The 21,532-nt window shown below is 39.6% G+C and overlaps 1 protein-coding gene across 3 annotated transcripts in view; it reads left to right on the top strand.

The window, feature by feature from the left end:
* Positions 1–2,960, top strand: part of ctnna2 (catenin (cadherin-associated protein), alpha 2) — a 263,039-nt gene extending 260,079 nt beyond the window's left edge. For all 3 annotated transcript variants that reach the window (XM_067498964.1, XM_067498965.1, XM_067498966.1), the window contains 2 exons: positions 277–411; positions 1,859–2,960. In XM_067498964.1, the coding sequence (XP_067355065.1) occupies positions 277–411; positions 1,859–2,146 (423 nt within the window). In that variant the 3' untranslated portion in view covers positions 2,147–2,960. The remainder of the gene's footprint in view (positions 1–276; positions 412–1,858) is intronic.
* The last annotated feature ends 18,572 nt before the right edge of the window (positions 2,961–21,532 follow it).

Below are 21,532 nucleotides of genomic sequence, written 5' to 3'. Positions count from 1 at the left end.
TGATTCTGGACACAGTCCAGGACATTATCAAACAAACTGTCACAGTCTCGTTGAAGATGTGCCTCAACCTCCTCTAGATTTTACACAAATCATATTTGTACTAGCAGCTTCATGTTTGTTTTACAGAATGTTTTGAAACTTAATAAAAACTTCTGCCAAGACCTTCAAAGTGTGCCAGGCCATTTGGCTGCTCAGTCTAAGCCAGTGGCCACTCACAGCTATAATGTGTTCTGTGTTCTCACTGTCTTTTTTTTTTCCTGCCTGTTTTATGTTCAGTGCCCCGATTCAGCATGCAAGCAAGATCTGCTGGCCTACCTGCAGAGAATTGCCCTGTACTGTCATCAGCTCAACATCTGCAGCAAGGTGAAAGCTGAGGTTCAGAATCTGGGAGGAGAGCTGATCGTGTCTGGGGTAAGCCTGTCCATACAGAAGAGCACATAGAATCACTAGGCTTGGTCAACTTAAGGCTGTTCCTGTGTTTCGAACTGTGGGTGAGCAAATCCAGTAGTTCAAGGTCACAATGAAGCTGGGAAGTCATGCAGATTAAGTCTGACACAATTAATTCAGGCTGATTACCATCTAATAATGCCAGAAAAATGCACTGCTCAAACTAAAACCAGTCGGTTATTCCGTATCACTTGCATTTGACATTTAAACTTGGCATCACTGATTTTCTTCAGCATACAGAAAATGTACGTTAAAAATTGTTGCTATGCAACACAGTCAAGTACACTTTTCAAAGTCTTTGAAAAATATACATTGTGTTTCTTAGTGTATAAAAAAGGTACATTATACATTTGCTGCATATATTTAAAAAATGTATATATGTCAGAAGGCTTTTTTTTGTAAAGGACGACTTTAATAGGAATAATGAACTACGCTCACTGGCCACTTTATGAGGTACACCTGTAAAAGTAGAATTCGGGGCAGATTGTAAAGGTGTACCTCATAAAATGGCCAGTGAGTGTGTATTTTCTTCAAAAAAGCACTCATGTAATAACGTGTGTGTGTGTTTAGTGATGCACCAATCCAAGATACAGTAAATGATCAATATTCATGTATAACTGACAGTGTCCTTCTTAAACTCAAGTTACTTCTCATTTACTGTAAGTAATGTTAAATCACCAATCTGCTTTTTGGGGGGTTATGCTTATCTTTACAGCATTTAACATTCTAAGATATTACATTCTTTAGACCCCACATATCGACAAAGTAGAACTCCTAATAGAAATCCAAGATTTTAGATGTTCTATCAGGAGAGAGGAAGTGAAATGAGTTGTACATTTTTGTCTTTTAAAAAAAAACATTCCTTATTAACTTGGTCTTTACATGACTGGTTCTTCTAATTATATTCTGATTTGCCATTTACCTTTGTTTTGGGTTTCTTTCCATCTTGTGTTGATACACTTCTTCGTGATTCCTCAGGACTCTATTATAGTTTGTCTCATATGACATATGTATGCCCTGCTGAGATGTTAACCTTTTCATGGTGGCCAGCTGGAGTCCACACTCATTAAATCTGCACAGTTGGCTCGTCCCCTAACCCTTAGCATGAGGTAGGAGGAGGCCCACTGGCTGCCGACCCTTAAATGTCAGCCAAAGAAAACAGACGGAGATAGAGGTACACCTGACCCCTGCCTCTGCTAATTAAGATCTGCCAAAGTAAGATGTCATATAGCGAGGGACATGTTTTTATCTTTCTTAATTGCCAGACCTCATAGGTACTTTATTTACAGTAGCTGATATGTGCTTATATATCAGCTTGTGCACTATTTTTCTTTGCAGACAAGTTGACTTCTTTGACGTGACCTTACTGTTTCTCTCTCTTTCCCCTCCCACCGTCCTTGCCATCCTGTAGCTGGACAGTGCCACCTCCCTGATCCAAGCAGCCAAGAACCTAATGAACGCCGTGGTGCTGACTGTAAAAGCATCTTATGTAGCTTCCACTAAGTACCAGAAGGTATACGGAACGGCGGCCGTGAACTCACCCGTCGTTTCTTGGCGCATGAAGGCCCCTGAGAAGAAGCCCCTGGTTAAAAGGGAGAAGCCTGAGGAGTGCCAGACACGTGTGCGACGAGGCTCCCAGAAGAAACACATCTCCCCTGTCCAGGCTCTCAGCGAATTCAAGGCCATGGACTCCTTCTAAGAAAAGAACGTCATGCTTACCCAAGAAAAACAACAAAACATGACAGTGACAAGTTGATGAAAAAGTCCCTTTTTACATTGTGTTAACCCACCTCTGTTTGCCCTGCGTGTGCTTGGTGACACCTCAGGAGGACTGCAGTACATATTAATCTGCCACGGTGCAGCTCTTGTGAAGACTGTGGGCCTCTTTGCTCACAGGCAGCCAGCACACACCCAACACTATTTATCGGTCTTATTGTAGCTTAACATGTGAAAGCCTACTATTGAAAATATGGGTGTTAAAAAAAAAAGAAACATATCAGAGGAGGAAGAGTGGCATTTGAAAAATTTGTGGCAGTTGATACTCTAGCTATATCATTAATGTGCTACTGACTGGCTGCTTGTATACACATTTAAACCGTTTGAATGGAAATCCTGAATGGTTCAGTATAGGAGTTATTCTAAAGGGAATATATCAGTGTTGGTATGCTCCCTTTTGATTTGTTTTGAAATTCAATGTTAACTTGTAGTGCTAGGAATAACTTATCTTTAAGATACCTGGAAGTGTCGGCATTCGAGTAGTTTTCTTGTTCCTGATGATTATAATAATAATCCATACAGTGTTTTTTCCAAAGCACACTTATGGTCTAATGTATTGCCTTTTTAAATCCCATTTATTTAATGATTGCCTCACTAACTATGATGACCTGGATTGGAAGCTGTGTAGCTTATAAATAGACAGAGAGGTTTGACTAGTTGTGGTTTGCTCAGAGAATAGAAATCCCTGCATACAGTACCTTTATATTCACCATTCTCTAATAAACCCCTCAACCTGACCCTCAGAGTTTTATGCCTCTTTTTTTATTGTCACATTTGTAGCACTCTGCAGCAGCAATAGTGCCTGTTATTAATCTTAAGCATAATAATTAGAGAAGGCCAGCAGATGAAAAGATCCCAGAGAAAGAAAATCTATTGGCACTAAGAGCCTACACAGTGATACACAATAGACACAAAAGGCTGCTTGATTTTAGGTCACAGGTCAAGTCTCATTAATCCACTGTGATTTTAGATAATTGTGATATTTTACCTGGTAATCCACAGGAGCACTCTACAACAGCTGCTAAACAGTATATAGTACTTTCTAGTGATGTCATAAGTAACTTTTTCTAATGTCGATTTAGCAAAAAAATGCACCGAAACACATCTTAATGTGAAAAGCGTTCTGTCTTAGACTTTCTGTGACCAGGGAATATCTGCATCTTCTAAAGATTTTCTTGGGCAAGACTCGACCTTCAAATCAATCAGAGAGGGCCAATTATTTCTTCTTGACCAGTACATTTTGTAGCCTTCCTGTTTATTGTAATTTTATGTAACTAATAACTAAAAGGCTGGACAGACTGGTGCAACGTAGCACAGCAGGGAGCAGGAAGGCTGGGTAGAGTGGAGTGGGTTGATGTAAAGTATCATGTTACTGCTGGATTGAAGTCCAAACATTGCATAATGTTTGACTCTTTTAACTCATCTGAAAAGATCAGATCACATAACACTACAAAGCTATCGAATGTTCCCATCAGCCTCTTGCATAGTATGTGTTTAAGGACTCCATGTTCTATCTGAAATCACCCTGTTGGCTGTAGTGTGCATTCTATTTAGTCTCTGGTATTTCACATGAATATCTAATATGTTCCAAGAGTGACATTTATACACTAGTGCCATAAGAAATGCCCTTGTACACTTCTCTCAAAACACAATGTAACACATTTTAAATGAGTAAACTACTGACTGTCCAAAATATATGAGTGTGAACAAGGGAATGATTTCAGGTATCAAGTCTTGATATCACAGTTTCTTAAAATATACTTTGTTAGGATGTCATCTGTCTAACGAGCGGCTCAAGTTGTGTCTACTTGTCTTGGTCTCAGAGGAAACTGCTGACTCTAGGTCAGGTGTATAAGCCAGTATTGACTGCTGAAGTCCTTGTGAATCTCTGTTAAGCCTGCTGAGTTTTTGAAGGTAGGAAAAGAGTGTTGGCTAGAGAGCTGGGACTCACCTGCACCATGAAACATCACCAGTCAGCATGGCATGAAACCCCGCGATGTTCTCAGCTCAGAATGTAAAAGTTTGCAATCTCTAAAGCAATGCAACAGTGTGTACTACAAATGTGCAGTTTCTAATGTTTTGGGAAACCATTGCTGCAGCCTCTCTTCATGCCAAGTGATTTTAATGAATTAGCTCATTTTAAGAGACAGCACAATGCATTCATTTTAGAAATTGGCTCAATCAAGCCTCCGGAGGCATCACTGGAATCACACCCTGCCATTAACACAAAGGGAGCAAATCAATTGATTGCTTAATGTGACCTTGAGTTGTCATGAATCAAATCAAAGGCATCAACAAGCATAATTGTCCCAACAGGACAGGACACTACTTTGGATAATGCGGGCGTTTAGTCAGTGGTAGTGAATAAGGCTCTTTATGTATCCACGTTGTACTGCTAATGGCCATTAAACAAAACTTGCATCCGGAAACCGTGCATCACCAAAATACCCTGTGTTTAGGAAACAGGGCCACAGGGGAGACGTTGTAACACAGTCAAGTTAATGGAGGGATTAATTCCTGTCTGTGGTGCTGTCTAACAACTATAATCCCTGTGTGTCTAGATCTCTACCATCCAAATAAAATGTGACATGATGGCTGACAAGCCTGAAAATTAAAATGAAATAATTTAAAGAAAATAATGATACTCGGAGAAATGGCTCTGCACTAGTATATTAGTGCTTTGATTTGAGAAATGACTACATGGGATGTGATGTATTAAAAGGATTAAAACAGAGTTTTAATCTAGTTGAACAAACCTCCCTCATACCAGCTATAAAAATAGAGAGAAAAATGACTTAAAAGTCCCAAGGGCAGAACGATGATGAACAGCATACAACCAGCTGGTGCAATATGTGTTTGGGCTTTCAGTGTCTGGTGTCAGATGCCATCTGACACTGAACACGCTGGAGATTCGGCATCTGCACAGATGGACATGAGCACTGTAAACTGAGCTCTTTTTATGGCTGCAGTTGTTTTATAATGCAACATGAAAATGAAATCAAAGAAAGTGGGTCTGAATGGTCTTATTTTGTACTGCTGTTGAAGTTAAGAGGCGATTTTTCACGCATGCATCAATGTTTGAAAGGGCGGAAGACAGATTACTGAATATAGAGAGAATGTTTGAATAGATGACTGAAATGTCCTTAGTTATGAATTTTAGTTTGATTTGTGCAGAACACTTGTGATACAAAACCCTTTCAGTAGTCATTCTTATGGAATTACAATTAGAAAGCTACAAAAACTGCTAATCAAGCTGAAATCTTTTGAATTCTCTCATTGGTTAAAATCTTTTAGAAGACAATAATGCATCTCCGCCCTGCAGACAGGGCTTTTCAATGAGTCTGTGTCGTGGTGTACCATAACTTATGGATCATATTTCTATTAAGAAAATATTTGAAAAATGTGGCATACTGTAGCTTTATGTTTCTTGCATTATAAAGAAAAATCATTACAACTTGAAACCTGTATTTATTTATGTTCTTCCAGGAAAGGCATGAACCTATTTCTAATTCTAATTTCCTCTCCAAGCTTACAGGTGGGGAAAGTCTAGAAATTTCAATTTCAGAAATTTCATGATCCTGTCTGAATGCTGGGGTATGCTTTGGAATTGTCACACTCACACACACACACACACACACACACACACACACACACACACACACACACACGCACTGCTCATTTTAAACCCTTGTGCCAGTAATTCTTTTTGCATGCTTCTTTCAGCTCCTTGAAAGTGTCTGAGGAGGTCAAGTGGGCATGGCATTTGAGTGTGGCTGCCCAGATTCACACTCCTCTACCTCACTCATTCCATGTTTTCAATCTGAAAAACCAGACAGGCAGGATGTAAATGGTTTTTCTGCCCATAGAGTCGATGATTAAAGGAAAAATGTTATCCTTGTGGATGGCTGTTAATCCAGCCTATCCCCAGGCACAATGTCTCAGTCTCTCAGAGAATATGAAAAGGTTCCAGATGCAGAGGTTGGAACACTCACATCTTAGAAAAACTTTTCAGAGAGGTGCGGCAAAATCCTCACATCTTCGTTAAAATATTTAGTTCTTGAAGCCCCATGATTTAGTTATTATTCATAGGCCTAGTTGGTGAGCTAATGTGGCTAGTGGTGACATTACTACCTGGTGGCATTTTGTTCTTGGGACTCAATAATGAGATGTTAAAGAGGGGGAAACTAAATGTCTGAAGCTGACAAGCTCACATGTTGTTATCTTAGTCACTAAGATCCAAATACATTCACACAGTTTATTTAGATTTCATGTTTGTGGCACTGACACCATCTCATGGCTGCCTACAAACCAGTCTGTTATGTGAAGAACTTACAAGAATCTTATGAAGAATCCTTACAGATCCTCTAAATCTTACTTTGCAATTTGTTTATTATTTGCTTTGCTCTTCTGTTCCACTTTGTGCAGCGACATTTCAGTAAGAAAACTTGTTTTATTAAGTTGGAAATTGGACCAAACTAAACAGGACGGGAATCATAAACCCAAGTATTGTGGTTATCATTAATTTAAACATCAACCAGCCTCCATTTGTGAATGTGCATAAGAGTGACTTTGGTTTGCATAAGTGATGGTTCAGCTCACTTCACATCCTTTAATCAGGGTGTACTATCCATCCATCCACTATCTGTAACCGCTTATCCTTTTCAGGGTCGGGGGGGTGGAGCCTATCCCAGCTGTCAGGGTGAGAGTCCGGAAAGTGTATTAAATTTATGTAAAAAAATAACACTGGAAGTCAGCACATCTTATTTGTTATCAAGGTTTAAGCCCACAGAACAGTACTTTGTTCAATAAAATCTGCAGTTTACAGATGATTTCCAGTCCATGAGTAAAAACAGATTCGATGTACACATGTCAACTACGCCTCAAGATACAGCACTCATTTTTCCGTAGTTTTGCAAAATTTTACAGTTCAGTCTTAGACACTCAGTGTTGACAGAAGCCCTGCGGTATGCAAACTAAAGAAAGTCCATGGAGTCCATGACCTGAGCAGTGCCAGCCTCCAGAAAAGGTTTCATAATGTTCACAGTTATGCTGATCAGGTTCTGTAAAATCGTCACTGGCTGTCTGCGACATGCACTCTGTGCACTCTGGATTTTGTCAGCAGCCACTGCCTTGCTTGGGCGGGTCCTCACCAATCACCTTCTCACCGGGATGGCAGTGATGGACAGACAGGGTAGGGAGGGTGGTGTAATGGGCAGTGGACTGCTGGGTGAAGAGTATGGACGGGGACTGGGGCCACAGTGTTGACCTTTAGATTGATGGACAGTTTGGTGGAGGGGGGGGTAAGTTTCACCCTTGTCAGTGAAGGTGGGTGAGAGAGGGGCAGTGTTGTGTCCCATTACAGGTGCGTGTTGAGGCCTGCTCTGGGCTTTCTGGCTCACCTTTTAAAAAGCAGCTTTAGGGACTTGACAATTTTGCAAGACAGGTGTTGTGTTAAGGTTTGATAATTTGTAATGTGAATTCTGAATTAATACCATTATTTAAAAAAATATTTTTTTTACTTGCAGACGGTTTTAATTTATCTTGAGTCAGTCATAAACTGACATGCCACCACAGAGCTTCCATAAACACCCACTGACTGCAGTTAGAACGTTTAGGCTGTTTGTCATTGTTGTGACACTAGTAGCAATAAACATATTTTAGCCTAATAGTTTTTTCTAGGTGTTGATATCAGCAGTAAATCTACAGGAAAAGCAATAAACCAAAAATTAAAGGGTCCACTGAAGTATTCACTTTCAAAGCAAAAGTTGGATAAGATTATTAAAAGTTTGATTAGATTTACAAATATTTATACTGTAGGAGGATTTTTTACCTTTGGATTAAATATATGCTATATAGAAAGTGACTGCGGGCTGCAGCTTCATATTCACCATATAATACTTATTTTAATAACACTTCCACCCACCACAATGCCTATATATACTGGCAAGGAAAGGTTTAAAAACACTGAGTCATTAAAGATGTAAAATATGAACAAAAAAGTCCAGATAACATGAATATCATTCATCGGCAACAATCAACAAGTAATTCATCTAAAAATCCAAAGATTATCTTTTGCAGAACATGTACCATTTGCTATCTAATCAGTGTTAAACTAGAAGGCTTTGAAGCAATTTTTCTAAAATTCCAAATGCAGATCATGCATCATGGCCCTCTCTGGTGTTAAAACTTAAATCTTAAAACAAGTTAACGTCCAGCCTGTAATTGTCTTGAGAAAGAAATGTTATTCTCTATGAGATACAGCTAAGAAACTACAGATTTCTTTAAAAGATGTACATTATAGTCTCCAGAGACATACTGCAACTGGATCCAATCGGCCCAAGTGCACATCTGTCCAAGAAGACAAGTACTTATGAGTGTCTTTACTGAAAAACAGACACTTCACTACTCCTGAATTGGCTGCATCTTTGAACAAAACAAGAGAGAGACCAATGTGCATGGACACTGTGAGTAACAGCTTGATCACCAGATCTGTCGAGCTGATGTGAGGAGAGGCTGGACCGAAGAGCCCAACCAGCACAGCAGACCGCTGAGAAGTTCAGCATAAGCCCTGGCAGTGAAATCACACCTGCGAAAAAAAACCCTGTAAATGCCGGTTTTTGAATGAAAGCAGCATTTAGTTTGCAAAATAAATCCAACAACTTTTCAGCTCGTCCCTTCAGGGGGTCACCACAGAGGAACACGTTCCATACGTTGATTTGGAAAGAGTTTTTCACTCCCATTTTTTATCCGGGCTTGGGACCGGAACCAGGGTGGCCCTTGGTGGCTGGGTGGGGCCACACCTGGTGGGGGTGGGTTTCAAACCTTCAGCGTTTTACCATCCCAACCCAATGCTCTACCACTGATCCACCACGCCCCCTAGTTAATATGATTTGAACATTATTCTGTCCTCAAATGTTCTTACAAATGATCTGTTGTTCATTTTGCTTTGTTTTATGTGATCCACAATTACTATCTGATGATGATGTTATATTATATATTATATCTAACATGATACTGAGTCTCCTTTTCTGATTCAATAAAGATTTTTGCTATTATTGTATGTTACTGCAAAACAAACAGGATAAGAAGATTGTTTAGGCAACAAATGAAGTGAATTAAAACCACATTTATAGTACAAGTAATGCTAATTTTTAAATGGCCCACTTAAAACCAATTTGTGGATGTTGTAGGTGACAATTAGTTTCAATTTTCAGACCATATTGGAAGCTAGGTTTTCTTAAAATGTGTGTACAGGACCTGTCTTCTCAGTTAAATGTAATTTGTTTTATCTGAATGAGTCTGGATCCTAACGAGGTTCTGCTGAACTGAAACATCGGTGATGTGAAATAATGTTACTCAGGCTGTGATAAAAGTTAGTGGTATAAGTCGCTTTAAAGCTGGTGCTCGCGCAACTGATCCGAAGCTGATTATTTTTAATTAGCACCACCTCTTCGGTCTGTTAGGCCCAGTTTTTCAGATTCAGCACCACTGGTTGACCAACAACAATCACAAAAACATTTTGTACCCATAACCCATGACCCATAATGCACTGCAACAGTATCAGAGAAGACTAAGAGGCCGTGTTGAAGGTGTTTTCTTGGTTTATTTTGCATTTCACCAGATGGCACCTTAATGAGCTGAAGCTGCCACCGTTGAAGTTACTGCGAGCACGGGATATTGTGGCCAAGAGTAAAATACCCTTTGCAAATTTGAACAAGGTCATAATAAAATGGTCAGCAGTTGCCTAAAGTGGCTGGAGAAACTGCTTGATTTATGTCTGTCTGTAATTGAATGTGGAAAGAGAGCGTGACCTCTACTGTGCCTGAGCCTCAGCCAATCTGAAGCAAAATTCAATCACACACAAGGGATGTGGAAGAGTTATTTCCTTCAATCACCAACTATTATCATGCCTGCAACTATTACCTACAAACTATTAACGTCAGCTTTCATAGAGAGTGGGCACATGAGGAGCTCGTCCGCCTGGGGTCCATCTTTAGCCATTAGGTAAATCATTGCCATTGTGTTTGACTAATTAAATTTTAAGTCTTTCTTTGCCTGGTCAGCAGCTTTTTATGAGGTTTTTAGTTGTAACAGTAAAACACAGAAAACTACAGATATAAAGAGAGGTGTAATCTAAAACCACTTATTAATAATGAATGTCTTTCTGGTCAGGGAAACATTAAAATCCTGTGTCTGTCCGAGCAGTCTGCATCTGCACGGCCCTATACACAGCAAAATGTGATCCACTGTGTACGGACGTGGTAGGACACAGTACACATACTCAATACTCAACTAAAAGTACAAGTATTGACCTAAGAAATAATTGCCACTATGCACCACGTTAAACATAAAGTACCTAAGGAGATTATCTACATTTTACACCAATAAAAGTACTCCACTAAGTCAACTATGTATTTTAAACGATGCTGATTATGGTGATTATGGCACAACATGTGCAGTAATTATCAAGCTGATTTTAACCACTTCCTTTGCTGACACGTAATTAACATCTGAGTATTTGTCTGTTGGAGGGCTGCACATTCTAAAAACATGCGAGTTCCTTTAAATGTTGAAGTTTTAGTGCCCAGGCTAATCTTGTTTTATGGGCCCCTTTCTTCACGAACCCGGGGCGGAGCTTAAACCAATATTGTCCCAGCAGCTGTTAATTGACAGGGAGGTCAGTTCACTAGTAAAACTTAGTTAGACAAAAAGTCTTCATCCGCAGCTGGAGGACAGATGCTCCAACACCTGAAATAAATAATTCAGGTAACGAGGCGAACGCCGACAAGTGAGAAAATCAACTTTAGGTTTCGGGGGGATGGAACTGAGCAGCTGTTGGTCAGATGCAGCCTGTTAACTCCCACCACCTCAAATCCACCTGCTGCTGCTGCAAGACCGAATCAGCCGCTTCTGGAAACAAACAAATGTGACTCTGTGGAGCTTTTATACAGGTAACTGGCGCTTTGTGCAATAATGTTAAAATAAATAAATAAATAAACAAATAAAAATACCCAAAGACATGGTGTCGGCAAACATGGTGTCTGAAACCTTGCGTTAACTTGTGTTGACAAAATAAAAGTCGCTTTAACAAGAACAAACCGGAATCCTCTGAAAAACACGGGACATTTAGACGCAAAGCGGCCTAAACTTCAGTCCTTCCCAAACAGAGGACCCAGACCTGCGCCTGGACTTTCAGGGAGACCTGCCAGTCGGACCAGGGACAGGGGTTCTCCTGACATGGGGATCTACAACTTCTCAAGTAATAATTGTGAGTAAAGCTTCACTGTTGCTTTTACTAATGGACGGGAAAGTTATGGAGCAAATGATAAAACTGAGCAACGATTCATCTGTTTCATGTTTTGAAAGTTAAAGCCTTAAATCTGGTTAGAACCAGGAGAAGACTTTAATCTGTGACTCTGCTGTGAGACCTGATTGTATCCTGTTGTCTTGGGTTTTGAACTGTGCACTGCAGTGTTGTTCAGCTGCAGCCACATTTCCCTTATTTTAGTTTTTGTTTTTAATTTTTTCTGTTGTTGCTGCTGGGTTGTTTTCCATCAGTAGTGTCTGGATTGGCTTGGCCTCGTTGTGTATTTCTTAATATTCTTGTCGCCATGTTGTTTGACAGCTTGTGTTTACATCCGTGTGTAAAATGTGCTGCCAGTTGTTTGATGCAAGCAGGTGTGGAAAGTAACTGTGTGCATTTATTCAAGTGCAATTTTGGAGTTATTTGTGCTCCACTAGGTATATACATTTTCTTTATACCAGGAATGTAATTTATTCTGAAATGGGACCTTTTGCATGGATGGGTAATTTTCCTTTTTACTATGACTGTTATCAAAATATACTTAACCTCTGGCCATAAGGATGCAATGGAAACATGGTGAGGGCCCCAGCCAGACTTGAACCAGGGACCTTGTGAAACACATTGGTTTTAATACTTTTAGATCCCACTACTTCTTACACTTCTGCCTGTAAAGTGGGAATATCAAAACTGTTATATAACCCCAACTCCAAAAACATTAAAATTTTAAAATGTCTGTTTCAACATCTGATGAGATTTGCAAATCATTGTATTCTGCTTTTGTTTACATTTATACATCCTCCCAACTTTTTTTGAAATTGGGGTTGTACTAATTACATGTTGCCATAAATATACGCACAATACAACGCACAGTTAACACTAGAAAGTGGCAAAGCAATCTTTTATTCAGCCTCCTTTCCTCAGACCCATCTCATTTTACATCATTATTATATTTTTATTTAAAATTTTAGAATTATAATAAAATTCAGTGAAATACTTTTTCCATGATATGAATTAGGTGACTTTTATTTTCAACTGAAGGGTAAGCATTGTTTAAAGTCCAACAATTCCTTTTAGACATTCACACATGAGCAAGAAAGAATGTAGCTAGTTGGCTTAAGATGCCAGCACCATGCATCTATGAGGCAAAAAGAAAACAACTGATGCCGAATGCCAAACAGTTAACCACATATAAACTTCTAAATATTCTTTGAAGTGGCCGGTGCTCAAGTAATGCGTTTAGTTTGTATGAAACATATCGCCATTTTGAGATGGCTCCACAGTCGGAGTTAACAATGTAAGACAAATCATGCTTGAAAACACAAGAATCTGCCATAGGAAGAGAAGCCTTAAGCATCTGTGCAGTTACCAGCAAAGCTACAAAAAGAGCAGAGCCTATTTAGAACGCTCCACACACAAACAAAGGATTTGTCAAAGCTAGTTATGTGACAACTCACAAAATTGCCAAGAACAGCAAGCCATTCTCACATGGGGAATTTAACAAAGACTGTTTGGTGGACGCTGTAGCAATAATCTGCCGGGGCCAAGGAGGAATCGTTTGATAAAATATAACTGTCGCAGCCGGACTGTGATGAGTCTGGTTGAGCAAACCGCAGCAATTCTGGAGCATCGGCTGAAAAAGGCTTCCGACAGTTTCAACACCAAAGTTGTGATGTGAGTGACGCTGCCCAGCTTCCCATTATTTGTAGAAGGGATAACTCCTAAACAGTGTGGAGCTTGCGTCTATGCATCCACTGAAATGCAATGACCAGTGGCGATAATTTCACAGTGGTAGATTTAAAAACTTCCGACAGAGTTACAGCTGACGGACATCCAAGTTTAACAGCAATAAGTGTCTGTTTTCAAAAAAGGATGCAGAGTAAGTTTGTTTGAAGTGAATGTTTCTATCTTACTTTAAATTATTACTCAAGAGTGACTGTTAAGCCAGTGCTGAGACCTTACCCACGTACAGTAATTGATGATGCGACTAATTTAGTAAACCTCATTAGGAAAAGTGCACTGAACAACAGGCGGTCTGTTTTATTGTTGAAAGAACATGATTCAGAACACACAGACTTGTCTTACCACACAGCTATCAGATGGCTCAGCGTGGGCAAAGTGTGGCTCAGCTTGGGCGAACTCTGAAAAGCGTGTGGGTATTGAAAACTTAGATTTATGAGGATTGTGAGATGAAAAGACAGGAAATGAAAATCCCCAAACTGAGCAATAATGACGGGTTGAGTAATTTCTGTGACTGGGGATGGTATTTTTGCTCATGAGACGTAGGCTACTTGTTAAGACTTTGTTGAGGAAGTTGCAGCTTCTCAGTTGGCAGGTGGAGAGTAACACGTTTACCCCCCCCTTCCCAAATATTGCAAGAGAGCAGCTGGTCACTGGAAAAGATATGTTTCCATGTCGCAGGATCCTCATAGTGAGCCTGAAGATTTTGAAAGTATTGGAAAGTAACATGCTTTTACTTTCATCTCCTTTCTTGGTAATATGCATAATGCTCCCAGTGATGTGCAGCTTAGAGGTATTGATGTGCAGTCTGATGCACTGTTGGCCGAGCGTTTCAGGTCTGCACCAATGAGGAGGCTAATCTCAGAGGATACTTGGTCTCTTTGCCTAAATGACCTGGCTTTAGAATAACCTGAGGACCTTTTTAAACAGAATCCCAGTTTGCATTCTGAATTGTTCCTAAATGTTGATATTTACTATAGAATACATTAGAAATGGCCAACAGTTAGTACTTTGTTCCAAAAATGAACCGTATAAGCCCTGGATGGCACCAGGCTCTTTAGAAATACTCCAAGACATAAAAGTTATACAATATTTCTACTACGTCCGTATCATAAAAATAAATTTTAAAATTTTCATTTAATGGATTAAAAGTATTACTACTGGTGTAACACTACTGGTGTAACACTACTGGGTGCAGCTCTTGCACTTAACAAAACTGCCTCTTACTTTAACCAGTTGGACAGTTGATTAAAAAATGAAACCATGGACTGTGTCCCACATGTGTTTTCCTTCTACAGCCTAGGGTGCTTAAAATGTCAATAACCTTTAATTGAATACCCTTTCATGTTAAAAATGCCTGTTGCCAAAGCCATTCAGTGACAAAATTTTTGTTTATCCCAGCTCGGTCAGTGCATTGTTATACACTGTAATTGGGTGTCAACCAGTCTGTTCAGGATTGTATGGACGTTGTTGTGATTATTGTACTCTAAATTGTTTGATTTCGGGACATCTTTCCTGTTTTTAATATTATAAATTGCAAAGTTTTCCAGAATTCATGGGCGATTGATTGAATTAGTTGTTGCAGATTCGTCAGTTTTAGCTGCAATGAGCTTGCACATAATCCTCACTTCTATTTTGAGCAGCAAAAACACTTTTTTTTTAGTCTTACAGAGAGATGCATGTGTAGTGTTTTTTTTATTAAAGGCTTTATGTTTTATCAGATGAAATCAGGCTTCATGAGACTGATTCCACTATCATTTTATTAAAATGAACCTGGCCAAGCCGAGAGTCAAATTCACAGCATGCTGCTGTCACGTTAGCCAGTGCCTAATTCTGTCTAATTGAGTAATGACAACAACTCTGCATAGTGACACCTCCACTACAAGGTCAGTCCAAACTGTTGCCAGCTTCACACTGAGAAACTGAGTTAAGCTCACTCGCACCACAGAGCACACAGTGGGAGAGATCCCCAAATCCAATAAATCTAACTGCAGGTATCAAACACATGCGTGTGCTTTCACACATACACCGAGTGCAGCGTTGCTACAAGCCACATTCTGTGAGGGGGTTGTAGGAACGCCATGTTTGGCATATCACAGGAAGCCTTGGTGGAATTTTATTCAAACGTGTCGTCTCTTTCAAACTCAATGGCAAGACCACTGTGACAGCAAGTATGTCCAGTCTTGTGAATGCGATAAGTCATGAGGGAGGAACTTGGCACAGATGTCCACTTGTGCTCAAGGTTAAACTTATTAGAATATGTCTGTAAATGGCCACTTGACTGATTCGTGAAGGTGTATGACCGCAGTGAAGTAATTGGCACAGATTACATCAAGCTTAACCGACTCACATTGCAGAAAGCATATGTATAAAGTCGAGCTTTTTTCAACCTTTCCCTCCTGGTGCCACTGGGAGCCTTTTAAGTCTTTTTAGTGCTGTTGGTGGTGCCATGCTGCAATGCTTCACAGTAACTAGCAGACTATCATTCTCTTCATGTGTGAATTGCCTGTAAGGCTCCAAACATGCTTCCTGAGGAGGAAGACGTGAGACCTTTCTTTGGGAGGTCATGCATGGTCTTGTTCAAACTTGCACAAGTCCTGCTCGTGTTTGTTATTGCGTTCCGTCCCTGCAGCCTGCGCTGTGGAAAAGATTACATCAGCAAAGTCAAAACTTTACATTTTATTCATGTTAATGCTGTGAAACCTGTGTGCTGAGTTCTACTTACTCTTTGGGAACCGGGCCGTTTGCTACATCTTTTACAGCGACCATGAATCCAGTGTAACTGGGCATTCACATATACAGCTAACACCAGGGCCAAAGCCAGCTGTGCTGCAGATTACCGTCCATTGTGTGCTTCAGATGCGACCGGAGCTCAGCTGCTGAAGGAGGTTGAAGAAAGCTGAACTTTATGCAAATATGCTTTGAATGCAGTTTAGCTGCAGCTGGGTGAGAACCAGTCGGAAACTATTTGGTTCAAGTGGACTCAGTCCATTTACTACTAAATATGTATGAATTTAAAATTGGAAGGAAGAAATGGTGAATTTTCTTTTCCAGCTGTTTTCTCATGATTAACAATGTAGCTGTAGTGCTGTAACAATGTAGACAAATGCATTGTATCCATATGTGTGAACCCCCAGTAAGGCTTGAACCATGAGATGCAGCAGTGCTGGTACGTGTCTGGCAAGGGACCCATCTGCTCTCCCTCATTACCTCTGAAAGTTGCATTCTTAATTCCCTAATTCGGTTTCCATAAATTCAATGTGCTGTGTGTTTTTTTTTTTTTTTGTTTTTTTTCAGGGTTTTGGTGTGTATGCATTGTTGATATATTCAGTTCCAGGTGTATGCAAAATAAAACTGACTGTATAAAATATCACATTATACATTGTTGTATATTAACCTTTTTATGTAAAGTATATATTTGGTGTCTTAACACCAAGAACATATTTTCAAAGAACAATGATTTAGCTATTTCTTGTTTATTGTTAATTCTTTGACTCCTTTAGGTATTTCCCAAAAGAGGTTAGATTCCTTTTTGCGCAGAACTATTTGGAAAAACTTGCCGCTGCCGCTTGTCTGCAACTATTAAAAGCATTGAGTAGGTAGACAAAATGCATGTGCAACCTGTTTCTTTGTTCGGGCATAATGAAATATTTTCAGAACAGGAGCTTCTGTTTATGCACAGAAGGCTATGCGGACAATATTACCATCTCACTGTTTGTCTAATCATGGTCTTTTTTTGCAGTAAGGATTTAGAGTACTAATTTTCTTCAAACCCTGTTCATGCCTTTTTATAATTCCATTCTGGTTGCACTTAATAGCACAGTGAGGTGTTGTGAGCACTTAGAGTAGGGCATCAGGTTGCACCTATAACCATTAAAATGTTTGACTGCCTATTAAATAGATCTGTGCTATTTGATAAGTAGCTCTATCCATCGCTGTTATGACTGGTATACAATATTCTCAGTACATAGTCCAGTAGAGCCTGTTGATGTTCATTTTAGACTTAACACAGAAATATGTTCCATTTTATGCAATGTCTATACATTGAAAGTGAAAGAAACAGGAAAAAATGAGGAGTCATCATTGAGTTAAGGCAACACTGAAAAAATCTTGAGGCAACTGTTTAAATATTGATTTTGACAAAACCTGTACATTTTATCAAATCATTCCACTATTAAATTTTTATATGCACACACAACACACAACTGCTGCTAGGGAAGATTTGCATTGTATACACTATGTGTTGTATGTTTAGTGTTGAATCATAATGTTGGAGCCCTAATTTAAATTTGCATTTAGTCATTTGGCAGATGCTTTTATCCAAAGCGACTTACAAGTGAGGTTCAAGGTAATCAACAATCTAAGTTAAGGAGAAAGCATCAAAGCAAAGTCCTATCACAAGTGTTTCTGCTTTTGCTTGCACTTACATCTCATGAAACAGTATTTTATTTATTTATTTTTATAGATCAATTGGATCTATCTAAATTTAATCAAACATTATTCTTGTTATTCATATTGCAGCGACACTGTCTGTTAGTCAAAATAACCACAAATGTGCCAGTGTTGGCCAGAAGGGCAATTTACAACTGTTATCCCTTAGCCAGCTGTTAAACAGCCAATAAAACAACCAACGCACAACATAAGAAAGTCATGATAAGCAAGGTGGAACATCAGTCAGCGTCACTAATCTTCATGTCATCTACAAACTTCAGGAGCCTAACTGAGGACAGGAAGTTATTTGAGACAGTAAAGTAGGAAGGAAAGCACACAGCCCTTTGGTGCTCCTGTGCTGATGGTCAGACAGGAGGAGGTGTGTTTTCCAGCCTCACACTGCCTCCTGTCTGTCAGGAAGTTGGTGATCCACGGACAGAGAGGCTCAGCACAGTCAGCTGGGAAAGCTCGAGGTAGAGGAACTCTGGCAACATGGTGTTAGAGTAAACGGCAAACTATAGTCAACAAACAAGACCCTGGCACAGGCCCCACTTTTGTCCAGGTGCTGGAGGTTGTAGAGCAGTTGTAGGTTGACTGCATTGTTCACAGACCTGGTTGCCTGATATGCAAACTGTATGGGGTCCAAAAGGTGACCAGTCATTGTTTTAGGTGGGACAGGGTGAGTTTCTCAAAGCTCTTCATGAGCACAGAGTTCGGACAGACGGGCCCGAATATTTCAAGGTCTGTGATCCTCTTATTTATTTATTTTTTTATGACAGGAATCGTTTAAAAATGGCAGGGAATGTCTGTATGTGGGGGTTTGTTGGTCAGTGCGGCACTTTAAAGTGGATGGTGACCCGATGATGATCTTCTCCTTGGCTCTGCGGAGATGTCAGAGTCCCTTAGTATACTAAGGCTTGTTGTACCTGATCTGCTTTCTAGTAGGAACATACTCGGGGTTTCCTCTAAGAAATCCATGTAGGATGATAAATGTCTGTTGATGTTGGACTCAAAATGTTCTAGTCAATGCAGTCAGGCAGGAAGGTAGATGTTTACTGGCCTCCCTCGTCCCATCCTTTGTCTTGTGCATTAAAGCTTTTGCCTGTAGGTTGGTATTAGGTAAATTAAAGGGTGATCTGGAAGATTTAGAGCTGTTCGGGCATCATTTTGTGTAGCAGTGGTCCAGTGTACTCTCTAGTATAGCAGTTTACATGCTGCCTGTGTTTGTGTAGCTCACAGCTGTGGATAGCTTTAATAAAGACTCATAATAAACTACAGGGTCCAGAAAGATTTTTATTATTGTAGTATTTCAAGAAGTAGGATTTTTCTCCAAAAAAAGTGAAACAGTTTACAATCGATAAGATTTTGAGTCAGAACAGAATTTGTACAGTACCATCACATTGTTACCTCATTCATCACCGATATAACACGTCCCCCTCCTTTCGATTTCCAGGCTGCCTCTGTGTTGTTGCCGTTCTGTGCAGTTGAAATCCATCCAGCTGCAGTGCTCAGTCCGGGGTAGATTCACTCAGTCGGGTTTTAGTGAAACACAAGGCAGCAGAGAAGGAAAAGTGCTCTCTTGATTTGCAGAGAAGTCCTGGTTTGTCCATTTGTTGTTCAGGGAATGCAGATTTCTGAGGAACATGTTCAGGAGAGACTCACGTAATCCCGTCGGCGCTGCACAAGCACTCCTGAGCACTTCCTCTGGTCCTCATGCTTCTTTTTGCCAGGGTCACAGCTTTGCTGGTGATAAGGACGTCCAGAGAGTCCTAGGGAAAAAACAAAACAAAGAGCACACTTGTATGTGTGTGGACAGAAAAGTGATCCTATTGGAGCTCTGCACACTAGAAATAAGGAACGGGCGCAAAACGCTGAACCCGTCTGTGGCACCATAATAGAAGCCATGTCATATCATTTAAATCCAGATTTATAACTGTTATTTGAAGGATTGTTAGCATATTTGTTTGCTGGTGGTAGTACACTGTCCTTGTCTTGCTCAAATATTTAAATATGTGTAAAGAATATAACATTGAACTCAACAACATGTTTTGAGGGAAAACAATAAATATTAGAAGCGAGGGTTTGAGTTATTAGATTCTTTGTTGGCTACATTCAATAAGAACATAGGCAGCAAATTACTGAAAGTTTTCCATTTCAAATATATGCATTTAACAGTATAAACAATTTATTTTTAATTTCTTTACTTTGGGGGTACATAAATGGGTATTTTCCACTCTAAAGATCAAATGTCAAATTAATATCACTTGCATATAAGTCAGTGGCTTTCAAATAAAAACTAAAACATGGAAATATTTTTCCTCATTATTTTAAATTTTACTCTGGATTTACTTGTATATAAATAATGTATAATAATTTTTTTATAAATAATTTATTTTTGTCCAAACTTTTTTCCATTTCAGTTCTGCCAATTGTACTCAAAATATCCTGCTGAGGACAGTAAATGTGTTTTGCCCACAGAGTCCTCACCATCTTGTATAGTATTTCGAAACCGTTGTTCTTGGTCCCAGATGTGAATGTAATGGTTTCAATCACTTGGTAGGAGTGATGCTTTTAAGTTTAAAAAGTATGGAATGCTAAAAAGGAAATTCATTTTAAAAAAATCATTGGATCTAAAGGGAAACATTAGTGTATCTATTTCAGATGGGATTTTGTTACGATTTGAAGCACGATTCATGCGTTTTATTTGCCTTTAGTTTGAGTCCCCATTAGCCTAGTAAATGGAAGACAATGTGGTGGAGAGAAACAAGCTGAAATCTTCTCTGGTCAGAGAGCATTCTTTTCATGCGTCTAGCCAAGTGTTTCTGACAGGACGAGGAATATGAGACTGGCGGCCGAGCACACCAGTACTAACCATTTCAAAATGAAGCCTTTCATCACACCAGCAGTCACAGAGACATATCATTCCAGGCTCAAAGGCAGCAGACATTCTAGTGCAGCAGAGCGAAGGACAGATGATGATGCTTAAAATCCACAGGCCTACACATTGTGTTTAATCTCTGAATTTAAGACTTTAAGCTCCTAATGAATACACACAGCCATACATATGTACTGAATATCCATGCATTCTCAGTTTCCTCTATATACATCCAATATTTAAAATGCAAAAGGTAGAGCTTGAACAGAGATTTAAAGGGCATAATTGAATGTAGTTTAACCCATACACCGTGCAAGTAATTAGTTTTTTTTTTTTTAAATAAGTTGCCAAGTCTACAGTGTACTACGGCAGAATTTGCTCAAACAGCTTTCCACCTACACAAGTTCATTTTGAAATGTGAAACGAGATCTAAAGGCTGAATACAAAATGTACATTAAGTGGCTCTTTTGTGGTTCTGCTCATTGCACTTGATCACATCTTCATCTTTCTAAACAGGTTTTAGGTTAATTAGTCAAGCATCCGTCTCTGTCTGTACATGCACTGTGTATTCAAATAAAACAAAACCCACACAGACTCATGTTCTCTCTGATACAAGGAAAAAGTAAAATGCTACCATCTCCCGTGTGATTGAGTAATGGAGTTCTGCTGCTGAGCGCAGCACGATAAATGTTGGCAGGGGGCTCCTTTGATTTCCAATTTAGAATCAAATTGGAAAAAAGAAAAATTGCCATTGTCTCACAACTTGCTTGATTGCATTTTTCATTTGTGTGTGATTGTTTGTGCTCAACAGGGAGCGGTGCTTGATGTCATCATTAGTGACATGTACATTTTGATCAATGTTCTCTCTTTGAGCGACCACTTCAGGTGTCAACCCTATTTGGGTAGATCGTGTTTGAATGATTTCTGCGTAAACTGAGCCAGCGCTTCCCCTCAGAGAGGAG

This window comes from Channa argus, chromosome 3, assembly GCF_033026475.1.
Source record: "Channa argus isolate prfri chromosome 3, Channa argus male v1.0, whole genome shotgun sequence".
NCBI lineage: Eukaryota > Metazoa > Chordata > Actinopteri > Anabantiformes > Channidae > Channa > Channa argus.
This window is presented reverse-complemented; position numbering and strand designations above follow the sequence as displayed.